The 16,674-nt window shown below is 33.3% G+C and overlaps 1 protein-coding gene across 2 annotated transcripts in view; it reads right to left on the bottom strand.

Moving 5' to 3' along the window:
- Positions 1-7,950: 7,950 nt before the first annotated feature.
- The window catches only part of LOC148623915 (bromodomain adjacent to zinc finger domain protein 1A-like), a 45,606-nt gene continuing 36,882 nt past the window's right edge, over positions 7,951-16,674 (bottom strand). Inside the window, exons 20-24 of one of the 2 annotated variants that reach the window (XM_088566228.1) lie at positions 16,189-16,307; positions 15,700-15,950; positions 14,376-14,558; positions 13,117-13,265; positions 7,951-9,648 (exon numbers count right to left, since the gene is read on the bottom strand). In XM_088566228.1, coding sequence (XP_088422354.1) covers positions 9,376-9,648; positions 13,117-13,265; positions 14,376-14,558; positions 15,700-15,950; positions 16,189-16,307 — 975 coding nt within the window. In that variant the 3' untranslated portion in view covers positions 7,951-9,375. Of the gene's footprint in view, positions 9,649-13,116; positions 13,266-14,034; positions 14,055-14,375; positions 14,559-15,699; positions 15,951-16,188; positions 16,308-16,674 lie in introns of those variants that run through there. The other variant, XM_088566229.1, reaches the window with a different exon arrangement.

Consider the following 16,674-nt stretch of genomic DNA (forward strand, 5'->3'; position numbering starts at 1 on the left):
AGTTAAACGCAATTTTAGCTTTCATATTCTTTTTTCATTCTTCATCTCCATGTCTCCCTAATTTTAGACGGACTTTACCGTCTTTGTGACACTGGCTGGCATGGATTACTTTTAGCCATGACGACATTTATTTTTTCTTCACAATTATTTGTTTTCAGTTCACTCACTTAAAGGTCGAAGATCTTTTCAATTTTATTTTGTGTGTTTATATTTAACAGCGAAATCAAGTGGACGTAACTCTTTTTAATTCCGAATGTTCACATTTTCTCCAAATTTTAAGAATGCATTGGCGACCGCAGCAGATCCCGTTAAAGCTACTACATGGACGGCGGTATATCCACCGTCATTCTGAACATTTTGGTTATTACCGTGTTTAAGCAGGACGGGAGCCATTTTATTTAGGTAGTACGCAGCTAAATGCAAAACGATCATTTTCTGATCGTTATACAAATTAAGATCTGCACCATGAGATATGAGAAACTCTTTGCACCGCTTTATGACTGTACGTTCTTCATTGAACATCACCATCAATGGGGATTTGTTCTTATCATTACGGGTATTTATATGGAACGCCTAAACTGTCTTATGAGATACACATTTGTTTATGTGTTGTCATCTTTATATTACTTGCTGTGGTTTTATAATTACATGTGGACATTTTGTATTTACGTTATGTAGGAACATCTTTACATTATGTCGTTTTGTCTTTACGTTCTGCCATTTCGTCTTTACGTTCTGAAATTTTGTCTTTACGTTCTGTCGTTTTGTGATTACGTTATGTCAACATATATTTACATTATGTGGATTTATCTTTACGTACAGTGGTTTTCTTATAACGTGAGGTCGTTTAATCTTTACGTTATGTCGATCTCTAAATACTTTATGTGCATTGTCTTTTCTTTACGTGCAGTGATTTCTTCTTTACGTGATGTGGACAAAAATTTCATGATGACGTGTGACCGCGGAACTTTTCGATCCGGTGTAAACTTCAAATCAGTCCGTAAAAGGCAAAATACACGTCACAACGCCGATTAGAAAAATGCTGAACGAAATACACTTGGGTAGTCTATACAGTCTATACTTCTATCACAATTGATACACCTGGGACTCTGTTGATGACTTTTGGCGATTTTCGTAGTCAGGACATATTTTTTTAATTCCAAAAACATTTGACTCTACAAGTTTCTGCGTGACTAAATTTAATTTTCTACATTGATAAACCACCAAAACTAATTTTCAAGAAAGAATTTTCAAAAAATGTTAAAAATATTACCCCTACCCCTTGAAAACTGGTCCCATTATCAAACATAATTTTCATTCATAGCATACCGACACTGTGAAACTCATATTTTAAACATTCATAATTAAGATAATGATTTACTCAACATATCTGCTCAATTCAAAACAATACTTTTTTTTTGTATTTTTGGCTACTTTTTATACCTCGTTGAGGCAAAAATCATTTTTAGCTCACCTATCCCAAGACCATGTGAACTATTGCCATCGCTTGGCGTCCGTCGCCGTCCGTCGTCGTTAACAATTATACAAAACTCTTCTCCCCTGAAACTACTTAACCAATTAGAACCAAACTTGGTATGAATGTTTCCTCAATAGAACTGAAATGGGGATTTTTGTTTCGTCGAAAAACATGTCCGCCGTTACTAATAATAATACATAGGGGCCATACAGTAGTTTTTTTGCCTATATCTCCAAAACCGTTAGGGTTTGCCAAATTCTTTTCATTGCTGAAATGATCCTTATTATAAGGCTTACTAAAGTATCCGGGAGAAAAAGTTGTCAGACGTTTCCTTGTTACAGTTATTGCACTTGAAAGGTGAAAAATGATAATTTTTTTTTTTCAAATTTTAGCCAATATCTTGAAAACTATGATAGAATAAAACTTTAAATTGTTGAAATGACATTGTGAAACTCATATTTTAGGCATTCATAATTTAAAAGACAATTATTTGCCCAAAATATCTGAACAATTCAGGCGTGTGATTTTTTTTATAGGGTTACAATTACTATAAAATCGTAAAAAGTAGAATTTACAGAATTTCAGAATTTCTTCTATATCACCCGTTATTATCTTTTTTTCAGAATACCGTAGTTTAAACAAGCTTTTGTGTGATACAGTAGATTTGTATAGTGTCTAAGCTTTCAAATTGGCCAGATAATTAATATTTGAAATTTTCCAAGTAAAGTTGGTGCAAAAATTACCACCCCTACGTATCAAAAAAACCTCAACATGAACAAAAATATTAATTTTTAACATATAAACGGCGTACACTGGGCATGTTGCTGGCGATTGCTTTCATTATCGATGCATCCAACATATTTGCTAATTTCAAGAGCGTAGGCGACAATAATGTGTTTTTTTCAATTACGAATGCCTAAAATATGAGTTTCACAGTGTCGGTATGCTGTGAATAAAAATTATGTTTGATACTGGGACTAGTTTTCTAGGGGTAAGGGTAATATTTTAATTTTTTTTTAAATTCTTTCTTGAAAATTAGTTTTGGTGGTTAATTAATGTAGAAAATAAATTTAGTCACGCAATAACTTGTAGAGTCGAATGTGTGCAAATTTTCGCGGGAGTAGAAATTCCCATTTTTTGGAATTAAAAAAATATATTCTGACTACGAAAATCGCCACAAGTCATCAACAGAGTCCCAGGTGTATCAATTGTGATGATATTGAACGTAAATAACAAATAAGCTATTTTTACCATAGAATAAACACTCTAGGGTGACTGGATAGACTACCCAAGTGTATTTCGTTCAGCATTTTTCTAATCGGCGTTGTGACGTGTATTTTGCCTTTTACGGACTGATTTGAAGTTTACACCGGATCGAAAAGTTCCGGGGTCACACGTCATCATGAAATTTTTGTCCACATCACGTAAAGAAGAAATCACTGCACGTAAAGAAAAGACACATAAAGTATTTAGAGATCGACATAACGTAAAGATTAAACGACCTCACGTTATAAGAAAACCACTGTACGTAAAGATAAATCCACATTACGTAAATATATGTTGACATAACGTAATCACGTAAAGACAAAATTACAGAACGTAAAGACGAAATGACAGAACGTAAAGACGAAATGGCAGAACGAAAACACAAAACGACATAATGTAAAGATGTTCCTACATAACGTAAATACAAAATGACCACATGTAAAATTATAAAACCACAGCAAGTAATATAAAATTGACAACACGTAAACAAATGTGTAACTCATCAGACAGTTTAGGCGTTCCATAGATTCTGCACTGAAACATTAGACTAGAAAAATTTTATTTGCTTTACTGAGCTTGTATTCTTCCGAAAAAAAAATGCTCTTGCAATATTTTTTTTTCAGGGATATCTTTAAAAAATATTACTGTTTCGGCATGCAGACAGCATTTGTGATATTAAAGGAAATGCCATGTCTGTATTAAGTATGATTTCAATATCTCTGTCTGTTAGTTTTGACCAGTCTGTGCTTTTTTAATATCTGTTCCTTTTCGTCTCTCGTTAATTTTCTATTTACATCGTCCATGTTAACAATGTCGAACTTTTTGAAAAGAACCGTTTCCCCATTTTGAACTAGATTGGACCTGCAATCTGTCACTGTGACTTTAGGAATATTCCCCTTTATTTTCCCACTGTTGTTAAGCTTAAAGTGTTCGTTCAGCAGTTTCTTCTGATATTGCCATGACCTACATGCTTTCTCGTCTAGAAAGTCTTTACCGAATGGGTCTACAACTATAAGCAGTACTGATAGCGTTTTAGCAAGCGAGCGTCTAATATCTGTAAGACTGCTGGCTGGAAGACATTCTACACTTCAATGCCACGTGCCGTGCGATAGCAGACTTTCCACAACCAGCCTCCCCAACAAGAACTATTCTTCTGGATTTCTCCAATGTCTCTTCAGCTGATATGCAAGCTTTTGTCGGTACGAGCTTTTTGTCTTCTTTCCGCCAGAGTTTTTTTTCATTGTGGCTTTTCTTCATCATCCTCGTCATCGGTGTCAGTGTCGGTAGGAGATTCGTATGGTTGTTTTCTCGGCATTCCCAGCTACCTGGCTGTGGTTGTAATCTGTAATGTACAATGGTTTACTCAAGTTGCTTTTTCAACAGAACCCATGCGCATTTTGCTACTTAAATACCATCTTGTTCTTTGGAACCTAGGTGCAAGCGCTTTTTTTTATTATTGTTTTTCATTTGTTTTTTTTTCTCCTTAAAATGTAGAACTTGGTGCGAAACAAACCGTCAGCAAAATGTCAGAATGATCGCTCATTTAAGTACATGAGAATTTAAGACAAGGTGTATGGATGTTGAGATTAACGAGGGAGCATATTCTAGTATTATATTAGGCTCACCTTTTTCTTCGTAAATTGACTATTTCTATATTTATGTTTGAATTGCAATCTACCGAAAGCCTTATAAAATATAACATTTAGTGTAAAAAATGTTACATTCAAAATGTTCTTTTAAAACATTTTAATATTAACAAGGCAATTTGAAATATCAAGCAAAAAAGTGTAAGTAACCAGGGAGTGTAGTTTAAAAGGTACCACTGTGCATGTTGCTACAGGACCTGTCTGGTTTGATACATGATGGTTCGAAGAACGAAAGAATAATTTGGAGAGACTTTAGAAGTCTATGCCAATGTAACCTACGTTGGGCTTAGAGGCATGTCTGAACTCAAACCCATTACACGATTTTATGGCACTCCGTTCTTACATTCATTCCTTTTAAAGATATCTCATATAACATCTTATATATTTTATATATATCTTATGTATGCTTTATCATATATCTCATATAATCAATGGGATAGTGGTCCTTAAAACTTAAAATCACTCACCAAACATGTTCAGATATATGTGTGTATGAAGTTTTAGTTTCCGGCATAGTATTATAAAAGGTTCCCATCGATTATTACCTAAAACATTTTTTTTATAAATCCACCGCATATCAGCACTTCTGAATGTCAATTATGGTCTATACTATCATGTGATATTCTGAGACTTTATAGACTATATACAGTTGCTGATAACGCAGTTAAAAGTATTATTCCTACATCATTAGTTTCTTATGGTTTAAGAGCTGACAACGTTCGGTCTAAAGAACAAAAAAAAAACTTACCTTAAGCCAAACGATTACTTATGGCACAACTACATTTAATACAAATCATCAACTTATTTAAAAGTAGGTCTGGTGGTGGTCAAACACAACAGAGAATACTTAACCTTATTTAAGGCCTATAATACGATTGTTTAAAATTGAAAAAAAAAGTATATTTTGTTAAGCCTACCAACCATACAAAATTAAGATCAAACGATCACTTGCAGCTCATATGGGATATACATGTTGTGTCGAAGTTGCAATTTTGTACATGTTATAACAAGTGCAAAATTTCCGTACGTGTATGACCCAAAAATACAATTTAAGCTACAACATATACAAATTTTGCCTGCTCTCTTTATAGAAGGATTCGAAATCGAAGGAAACACATTGCCACTCTCAGAAAAGGCGCTTTAGGGGGTCTAGAGGATTGTCACAAGGCTCAGATGCAGTACCAAATACCTCCAAAATGTTGATTTTCTTATTCAACAATGTTTGTCTCCGAAGGCTCATTGGTCGAATGTGTCCTGACTCAACCTCTAACTTTACGAACTTGTGTCCTAACTAATAACTTTAACCCTACAAGCTCTTTTATATTAACTTCACCTTGTCGAACTCGACACTCATAAAAAGGGTTTAACAGAGCTCAGGAGTTACTTTGTTAATTAATGAACATCACAGAGTTCACCCTTAAAGGTGTCCTTATTTATAATCCGTAAATATGTTTAAGAAGAAATTTTTGTGTATGTATTTTTCTATTGTAACAGGTAAGTTATTTCGTCCCAGTCATTTATTGATTTTAATCACGTTTCTGTTTCCAGGGGTGGATTTAGGCGGGGGCGTGATGGGCGTGTCCCCGAAAATTTGCAAAACATGGGTTGTCAGGGGTAGATTTCGGCGCTTCTAGGTTGAAACTTTAATTTCTCGCTAATTTTATCACAAAAGATATCCATATTTCACCCACTGTAGAATATTTCAAAATTTAACCTCAAAAAATGTTTCGCCTCGCCTCGCTCCGCTTCGCGAAATTTTTACTGTGCGCCCCCTAATCTAAAATCCTGGATCCACAAACGGTCGGCATTCCAATGGGAACAATTTGTGCTCCTCTACTTGGTGACCTATTCCTTCACTCTTATGGGGCTGACTTTATGGCTGAGCTGATCTGAAAGAAAGAATATCGTTTAGCTAGATCCTTTAATCTAAGTTTCCGCTATATAGATCCTAATTTCGGGGATTTGATACATCGCATCTACCCCAAAGAACTTGAGAGAAAGGATACTACAGACACTGTGAAGTCAGCCTCATATCTTGACCTACACTTAGAAAATGATGGTAAAGGAAAACTATTGACCAAACTTTACAACCGTAATGACTTTTCATTCAGAATTGTCAACTTTCCTTTCATCAGAAGCAACATCCCTACAGCACATGCGTATGGAGTGTTCATATCACAACTAAAACGTTATGCCAGAGCTTGCTGAAACTACGCAGACTTTTTGTATCGCGCTAGAATTCTAACAAATAGGCTTCTGGAACAGGGTTATGTTGCTACAAGATTGAAGTCATCACTACAGAAGTTTTATGGTCGTCATCATGAACTCGTGGATCGTTATGGTGTATCTATCTGCACCATGAAAACTGATTTATTCAACACATATAGTTTTCCTTTCCTCTTTCGTCTACCCGGACTTGACTTTTTCAGCAACTCCGTGGGTGTATCTAGAAAAGCAGAGGACACTTACCCTACCGGTGCACCTGGTCCATGCTCCCAGGTTTTAGTGGAGTCCGATTTGCTCATTTACATTTGCTACTTTGTATGTATTTTATTAACTTTATGTTCTTTGTTGTGTATGTGTTTTCCGTGTCTGGTCTTTGTCACTGGATCACATTCTTTTGATTTCCTTGATTATTCTTTGTACATATTAAAACATGTACAAGCAAAATTTGTACATGTTAGAACTTGTATTTCAGGGTCATACAAGTACATGTGGAATTTTAGTACGTGTTATGATGTATACAAAATTACAACTAGTACACAACATATACATGCAGTTATACCTCAAGTTCAAGCCACATGACACGTAAACAAAACGGCTTTCATTTTGGTATAAAGCGAGAGATGTGTGCAACCTTACAAGAAATGTTGTGCTCTTTGTATTACTTCATATCCTTTGCAAATAGAAAATCATTTTACCAGACATCCTCGATTTTTTTGTGAAAGTTGTTGGAAAAAATACAAAAATATTCCCAACTCTCAGAACTACTTCATGTCCAAGCATTAAATGTCAAAGGACTATAGTACACGGTTTCAGTAAGAAAATAGTCATCTAGGTTATTGAAGTTATTAAATTATCATCTTCATGATCTTTGGATTCAAACATAGACCTGCAATTGAATTAATAATAGGTCCGATTCAAAGAAACTTGCTCTGGTAAGAATTGTTTATCTCAAAATCAATGCATTGAATACGCGAGAATTATCTAAAACAATACAAACAATGAAGTAAATACTTTAAAAACAGTTTATTTATAGTAGTTCTGTCAGGGGTGATCCGTCATGAATTTACTATACAGCTCTGTGTATGTCCAAACACAAGTTATTACTGACACCTATTCATTGATTAGAAGTCCACTATTCTTTTTATAATTTGACTCTATTTGCTCTTTTCTTTCTCAATATTTATGTTTACATGTATTTTCATTTAAAATTGTTAATATTTTTTTTAAGCTGCATGCATATTGACTTTTTTACTTCTATTCCCCGAGTTTCTCATCTTCTTCATGTGGGTGTGATGATCAATTGGAACTGGCTAGTAGTAAACAATCACACTAAAGTAGAAAACTCAATAATTTATTAAATAGAAATACAGTTACCAACTCCACATATTCCAATAAATAAAACTGACTTGTCTTTTACATGAAAAATTTAAATCCACCTATACAAAAATATCCACAGGCTTCTCTCCATTAATACCAGCTTAGCTTTTATTGACCTTCTGAAGGCTTCATTTTTATGTTTGGTATCTAAAACTAAAACTTAGGTGAATATAACTAGTAAAGCGAATCAAGTGACCATGGCAAAATAAATATTAACTTTACAGACAGAATTTCCAAAGTTATCATTGACGATTTAAGTAGCAGTGTTTATAAAGATCAGACAGATGGTGATTCACGCATGTCAAAAACCCATCAAAGTAACTTATTTCTTGTTCAGAAAGTTACAGACTACATAACTAGTCTCAGTTTTTCTTTTGGTTGATGCACTTTAGAGGTAAAAATGATATAGATTGTGTATGAAATGGGCAGTCTGCAGGAGTTATTGTTCTTGATTTGGTTGATTTTAGTGAGAGATGAATGTGTGGTTTTCTCAAAAGTGAAGATCTAAATACAAAAAGGACTATCGTTATACTAAGATTTAGCATATGTAGTTTTTCTACACCATGAATCCCCTCTACTATAGACAGTGTCTGAATTTCATATGGACAGTTGCTGGGTACAAAATGATACAGGCCATTTCCCCAGACCACAAGTAGGGCCAATGTACAAAAATCTTAACATGTCTGCAATTTTCATTAGAATCAGTAGTATTATATAAACCCTATTGTTCCCAAAAATGTTAATTTGTGAAAAATCAGAGAGGAAAAGTACAAAAATAAGCAACAAAAATCACTGAAAATGTATTCCAACATTTTTTCTCTAAACTGAACACAATGAGTCATTGAATTTCAAAGCTCCATTGCAACTATGACATGTATTGTTTCTTGCATTTTGTGATAAAACTGAGTAAACAGTCGTATTCTGCATTCACCTTTAAAGAGAAGTTTTCAAGTTCTAGTCTGACCCTGGTATATTTTTATGTATTGGGTTATTTTGGGAAAAATGTTATTATTTCAATGTCATTTCCCAGTTTCAATATTAATTAAACTGTCAAAGGACAGTTTGTACTTTTTTGAAATGTTATAACAGCTATTATCCCAGTATTTCCCCATCAGCCAAATATAAGAGATTTATGACATTTTAACACTGAAAGCACTTTTAAATGATGTGTTATTTTGGTAGACAGTTGTTATAATGTAATAAAGGAATACAAATACAACTGGTCAATACATTTCAATTTTACCATCAAAATTTGTGACCAATCTACCTTTAAATAAATAAAAAAGCGGCTTAAAAATTTTTCATGGTAAAGATAATACAAGATTATTTGTTGTAATATTGTCATGCCAATAATTTGTCCACCATTATATATATAAATATATATCACAAAGTTCTTCTGGATCGTTTACTAGGTGGCCCTGATTGTTCTGGTACATCTATACCTAAATCCTTCAACCTCTTCTCAAATAGTTTTGATAACATTAACCCACATTTAAATTCAACACTTGTCTTTTTATTGTATTCAAAGCAATTCAAGAATACTTGTCGAACATCCCCAACAAGGTCAGGTAATTCTGAATATCCATAATTGTTGATCTTAGTTCTAATTGTAGAGAAATCCATAGGTTTGCTAATTATTTGGTGATAGTCTGGCACCTGCAATACAATTAAAATTATATATATATATTTATTTTTTCATTTAATTTTGATTAATGATTTTTCACTTAATTGCTTAATAAATTTTTTTAGACAGATTTCTATACATTGATGATGCAAATAAATAACTTGGCCCACTTTCAACTATGATTGGATGAGTTTCACTAAACTAAAGGCTCTTCAGAGCCTGAATCGCTCACATAGCTTGATTAGCAACATTCTATTTTTCTAAAAAAGGCAATGTTTTTTCTTCAACAAAAATATCAAATGCTCATACAAAGGCCTGCTTTTTAATAACTTGGTTTCGGGTCAGTTGACCCGATTTTCGTTAAAAGTGAAATAAAATAAAATTTTAAAATTGCATCATTTTTAACTGTGTAAATAAAAAAGCTGGACGTGTTGCAAAAATCAATTTTACAGTCAATAAAATGCCTGTCTAAAACAGACTTTGATAAAAGCATTTCAATGACATAGATCACAAAATGCAGATTCATTTCACTCCCCTGTACATGCCATTCCCATGAATAGAAGTGTTAACAGATGACTTTATTATTATTCTACTGGTTCTTTTTTTTTTATACAAGGGCTATTCTGGAATTAGCAAAGAGGGTTTGAGGGTAGGTTTTCTTTAAATAACTTGACATATATAACAAAATCAGTCTTACAATTCTTTATCAAGGTTAAAACACACCTGATAAACAAATAACTGTAATAGCTTAATCAACTTTCAATCTTAAACATAGGAACCAAATTATGTATCAACAAGCATTCTGAGAGTATAGCAAAACAATACATAGTCCCCAACCAGCTATTTACATCACTGACCCAAATACTTCCTTGGATCATCAAGTATAAATGACAGAGGAAATGACCTCGATTTTGAACTGAAGAAGGGATATGGACTAAGACAAGAAAGATGTTCAAATCTATTTAACAGATGCAGATTTGCAAAGTTTTATGCACACTCCACAGACAATTGGGCAGATTAGGTTTCAAATCCATACAAATCTAAATGAATAATTACTCGTTCTTTTGTTATATCAACATACTGTCACAAAAAGATGATGTTCACAAGTTTTCTTTAGAAAAAAGTGTGTAAAACTGAAATTTTGGTATCAAACTGAAAGTTGGAAAATTCAGAAAAAAATCATAAAAGTGGAACGTAATGTGAACTTGATTTGCAACTCATCAAGGTAGACTCGCATACCAAAAATCAGCTCAATATCTGCAAGAATTTAGAAGAAAAAAAGTGTGAAAAACTGACTGACAGACAGAGGGACAGACAGGGTGGAAATCTAAAGTCCCCTCTGGCTAAAGCTGGTAGGGACTAATAAAACAGAGTGCTAACCAACAGGGTCAGATATCAAGTTACCAATTCTAATAATTAAAGTTCACTTGAATATTGGTTTAAATGCCTCAATTTAGTTATTATACAAATGTACAATCAAGGTAACAATATGTAAATTAATACAATTGACCTGACATATACATCATCCTGTGTCACATGATCAAAATTTAATCTTTATTAGATTCTGTAGAAACTAGACATGATAAAGAAATAATCCTTTTTTCAATGATTGAGTTGACTATTACTATTATTGTATGATATCTATTCAGAGAATTTAGTAAACCTCATACTAAAAATTGACAAAAACAAATTGTGCCATATAGGGATAATTTTATCCCTCTACTGAAGGATAGTTTTCCAATACAGGTAAAATATACCATTTTAGTGTGAATTTCCAACCTGTTAAAATACCCCAAAACCTGGTCATCAAATACTTTACTTGTAAATATAATATGAGATAGGTAAAACCTACAATGCTCCTGTCATCAGAAGAATAAATTCATACCATTAGAAAATGTGGTAAACCCAAGTGTCAAAAAGCGGGGGACCTTTGGATTATTTAAAGAGCATAACCAGGGATACGAAAATGAAGGGTCAAAGAACAATCACAGCATTTCTAACACATAATAGAAATGATGAGCACCAACCCTTTTAATATGACAAAAAGTGAATTTATATTTTATATCGAACATTTTAACAAAATAATGTAGATGTGTAGCATTATATTTTTCTTCTCATTTTACCATAAAAACCTACAGAGCAATTTATTGTACAAAAAAAAAAAACAAAACCAAACCAAACCAAAAAAAAAACAATCACCTTTTTTATATTTTTTATCTCCTCTGACCCAAAATTCTGCAGAGCTGCTGTTTGTAAATGAACTATTAAAAGAATGACTTCCTTCTTTTTTTCCCTCCTCCTACCAAAGTTTTGCAGAGCTTATGTCTGTAAACCAGACTAATGGTCTCAGGCCTAAGGAAGTCATTCAAATTTTCAATGAATTCTGTCCAACAGTTTCTGATGAGAAGACTTTTGAACGAAATAACATTTAAAAGAGCGAAAAAAAATGTTGAAAAAGACCAATAATTACCACATGGCATCAGAGATGAACACAAAAATTTGACCACAGATATATATCATCATGCTGAACACTTTAACACCATCAGAATTTGGTCACAACATAATGGTTTTGGAAATATATCCAAAAAACTTCTGACTGACCCCTATGTTCTATTTTTAGTAATGATGGCCATGTTTTAGTTGCCAAATACCTCAAGGAACATTTATACCTAGTTTGGTTCATATTGGTCCAGTGATTTCAGAGAAGAGTTTTGAAAAATTGTTAACAATAACACTGGACACCAAGTAATGGCAATCAATAGTTCTCATGGCCTAGGCCAGGTCAGCTAAAAAGAGCGAAAACAAGTGTTTACTCCAACATGGCATAACAGATTAACATGCAAATTTGACCACAAATAGATCTCATCATGCTGGATACTTTTACCTCCATGTCAGAATTTAGAGATAAATGTGAAACACTTCTGACTGACCCCTATATTCTATTTTTAATAACGGCGGCCATGTTTTTGGATGAGCCAAAAATACAAACTCTTTTTGAGCATGACATCATGCAAGTTTCACTGAATTCTGTTCAGTAGTTTCAGAAGTGAAGATGTTTGAATAAAATTGATAGCAATAGCTCACATGGCCTATGGCCAGGTGAGATAAAAAGATGCTTCAGTAGTGCAGTTCAGGAAACTATGTCCAAAAGTCACAACTCCCACAAAATTTGGTGGTTCTATGCAAAACAACATATTGTGTCCTCACCAGAAGTTTGAGGAGACAGAGGACTGACTGATGGTTGGACATGTCAAAAACATTTCCATAACTTTGTTGCATGGTGCATTATAATATTTTACCCAGTATTCACTGAGAAATCTTACGTGGGAATGAACAGAAAAAGACGTGTGAATTACACAATTGATGGATAGTGGATTAAGGTTCAATAGTGGATATTCCTTGTGCTTTACATTAATTGTATCTTACAAATTTTAATATAACATATAACTTCCATTATATATACAATTCTAATTAAAAGTCTTTTAGGATTAAAAACGTACCAATTTCTTGCTAACAGGTTTTATAAATGGCCAACAATCATCATGTTTAACTAGGTCATGGATTACTTCTTCACACTGTCGTAATTGATGAACTTTATTACTTCCTCTCGAAGAACTTGTTAATGCCTTAGGGAGCCCAAGTTCGAAATCTGAAATAAAGTAATACTGACATATAACATTCAAGTTCTCTTTGGCACTAAGTGCAAAATATGATAGAACTTATGACAGTTCCAATGACTATTCAGCTCCATAGACAAATCAAATGAATTAATTACCAACTGACAAGGCTTCATACACTTAAGGATTTTAACAATATGCCAACCAAAAGGCCGTTAAGTACCAATGTAGTGGATAATGCCCTAGTCACTTCAAATGGTGTGACTACTGTCAGTAGCTGATTAGTTCATAAAACACCTTAGGCACATAATAGCAGAAGACAGATGGTACAAAACATGTCATTTTTGAAGTAGCAAAAGTTAAATGTATGTTGCTGGTCTCCATGAATGGATAACTAACATCTTGGAAAAATTTTGAATTGAGTTTCCATTGAAAAGAGTTAAATAGGCAAGCCAACTATTGTATTATGAAGAGAGAGTAAAATGTTTAGAAAGTTCAGACCCATGAATTTCAAATCTTTATCTTAAAGTTCACTGCTGCTACAATCTCCTTGTAAGAAATGGGATACACTTACCACTAAAATGAAGTTCAATCACTGGTACCATCTAAATTTCATATTTGTTTTATTATTTGAAAACAAAAATATTGCTGGGGTTTAAAAATCTAAATACACTGCAAGATTCAGCATATCAAAGATTAGGCTAGAGAAAGAAAGTTTGCTTAAGGTAACACTACTCACGCTATTTTTTTTTTAATGAAATGCTGCTAAAAGATCACTTTTTAGTTGAGCACTATTATAGTAAAGAAATCCTCCCATTAGTCTACATAAAATAAAAACATAAAAAAAAAAAGTTTCACAAACTTATCTCCACTATTATTTCATCCAATGTGAACTTAAATAGAAATGAAAAAGATTTTTGTTGAAATCAAATGGAGTTCAAATTTCAGCACTTTTAACTCAAGTAATTGTCCAAGAAAGAAATGTTTACATAGAGAAGACATTGCCATATTATAGTCACAATTTTTTTGCTGTCAAATAAAATGTTTTGGATCAAATTTTAGTAACTACTAGTAGTAAGTAGCAAGTGGAAATATTTTATATTTAAAAGACTTTCTATACAAATATATATTTTAATGAATACCTCCATTCACTGCATGAGGTAGCCTTGAAGTTGACCTTCCACCTCTTTTGAGTTTTGGTTCGTTTTCCTCAACCTCAGTCAAAGGACGTTTACGACTTTTAGTTTGAACTGTAATTGGACTTTCTCTTGGACTGGTTTTTCTACTGTTTGATGGTGTAGATTTAGGAGTGCTTTTAGGTTTCCCTGTAAAATAAGAGGATCTAGAAAGCCAGGTTGACTCGTCTAGTCAAAATATTTTAATGGCTTTTCAAAGGCTAAAAAAAATCAATTCAACTTATCTTACTTGCAATAAGGATCTTTTAGTCGATTGAAAGTTTCATATATCTAGGTCAAGAACTCTAATAAGGTGTTCTTAGACATCTTGGACCATTGTAATAAGGATGATCATAAAATCGACTGAAAATTTCTACACATATTATCAGCTTTTTGGCTATACAAGGGCAACAACTCTAAGGCTTTGCTATACAACTTGGACTTCTAGGACTTTGTAGGCTTTTTCATAAAGATCATTTCAAAAACAAAAAAAAACAAAAAACAAAAATTTAAGTGTTTATTTTTTTTTTTTTTTGCCTTTCAAGGCCAATAATCCTAATAAGACATCTTTACACAACTTGAGCCTTCTGAGACTTTGTAGGCCTTGTTATAAGGATCATTTCATTAATTGAAAGTTTATTTCTATCTACTATGGTTTATAAGTTATTAGCTGAACACCACAAATTTTGTTATTTTTTGTCTTTCTAAGGAGCCATCATACAACCTGGACCTATGTGGAATTTCATAAAGATCATTGCAACTATTGAAAGTTCCATTTTACAATGTATATACTATGATTTTCAAGTTATAAACTAAAAATTGGGGATTAATGGAATATAAAGTGATACCCTACCCTGGAATGATGAAAATAAAATAGGGTGGCAGAATGGCTTAACTCAAAATCTTCATCTTGGACTTCGCTGGAAGTTGAACTTACCCTGTACTTAATGGTACTAAACAACTGTGCAAAGTTTCAAAAATAAATATTTTGTAGTACTCTTCAAGCTGAAGACAGAGAGTTAAAGGTATTTTCTATTATCTTTTAGTTATATGTAGAGATAGATGACCAGACCCTTATGCTCTAAAAATAGCAACGGCCATGGTTTACACCAGATCGTTTAAAATTCAAATCTAAATGTAGATGTAAATTTAAAATTAATATGCAGAAACGATGTTCATGAAGTGTGGCCAGAAAATGCCAACTGAAAATCCATGTGCTAAATCATGTTGTTACTTCTTGTAAATTTGAGGCGAAATTTATACAAAACAGCAAATCACTCTTTATACTTACCCTTATTGTGTTTAGGAAGTTTGATTTTGCCAGACGTGGCTGTGCCCAAACAGATCTGACAAAGCCACTTCCCTCTTGGCACTTTTTTCAGGGGTGGTACAGCACATTCAACATGGTAGGAGAGAGGACAGGCATCACAGCACACTAACATCCCACCTTTATTACACACAGCACACTCTGCATCTTCCTCACTGTCCTCTTCTTCAGATTCATCCTCTTCCTCTGATGATAAGTCCTCCTCATCTACATCACTGTCAATTGGAATAGAAACTGATTAAATCTAAAAAGAGGTTTGTGTTGTAACCAGAATTGATAGAGATATTCAGGACCAATATCTTGTATAACAAGTTTGAAAACTTAGCAAAAACAATTCAACTGATCTGAACTTATCATTTTACTCTTAATTCTTTAATTTTATTCTCTTATTGATGGTACTTCAAAGACAGTATTTTTTTTTTTATATATCAGCACAATAGTGTAACCTCACACCTTGATTCTTGTTCCTCTTCAGATTCTTCCGTAAATGTCTTCCGCCTTCCCTTCAAAGGACTTCTTTTGATTTCTTTAGGTCGACAGTCTGGACAGTACCAGTCACCTGTAGGCACCACCTTTAAAAGAATGCAACCATTTTTGTTACAGAACATAGGGGCAGAACAACAGAGATGTCACATATATATATGTAGAAACTTTGAAATATGAATGGTTCAAAATTCTGTCCAAAGTGACGTATCTTGGAAATGCAATTTGAACTTCCAATGCAGATACACAGCACCTGCTATAAGAAGTAAAAATACTGTTGGTTGAGACATCAGCAATATACTGGTGCATTATGAACAGAATCAAATGGTTTTTTTTCCTTTCTTCTTCTTTTTTTTTTTTCAAGTATAAATAGCTCTTTTCATCATAGGCAAAGCCTCAATCTTTGATCTCAATTCAAAAGTAGTGTTCAGCTGTAGAAAAATCTTAATTAAAACT

The sequence above is a fragment of the Perna viridis genome, chromosome 2 (assembly GCF_037379345.1).
Source record: "Perna viridis isolate PV_CMFRI_1.1 ecotype Kerala chromosome 2, ASM3737934v1, whole genome shotgun sequence".
Classification (NCBI taxonomy): domain Eukaryota; kingdom Metazoa; phylum Mollusca; class Bivalvia; order Mytilida; family Mytilidae; genus Perna; species Perna viridis.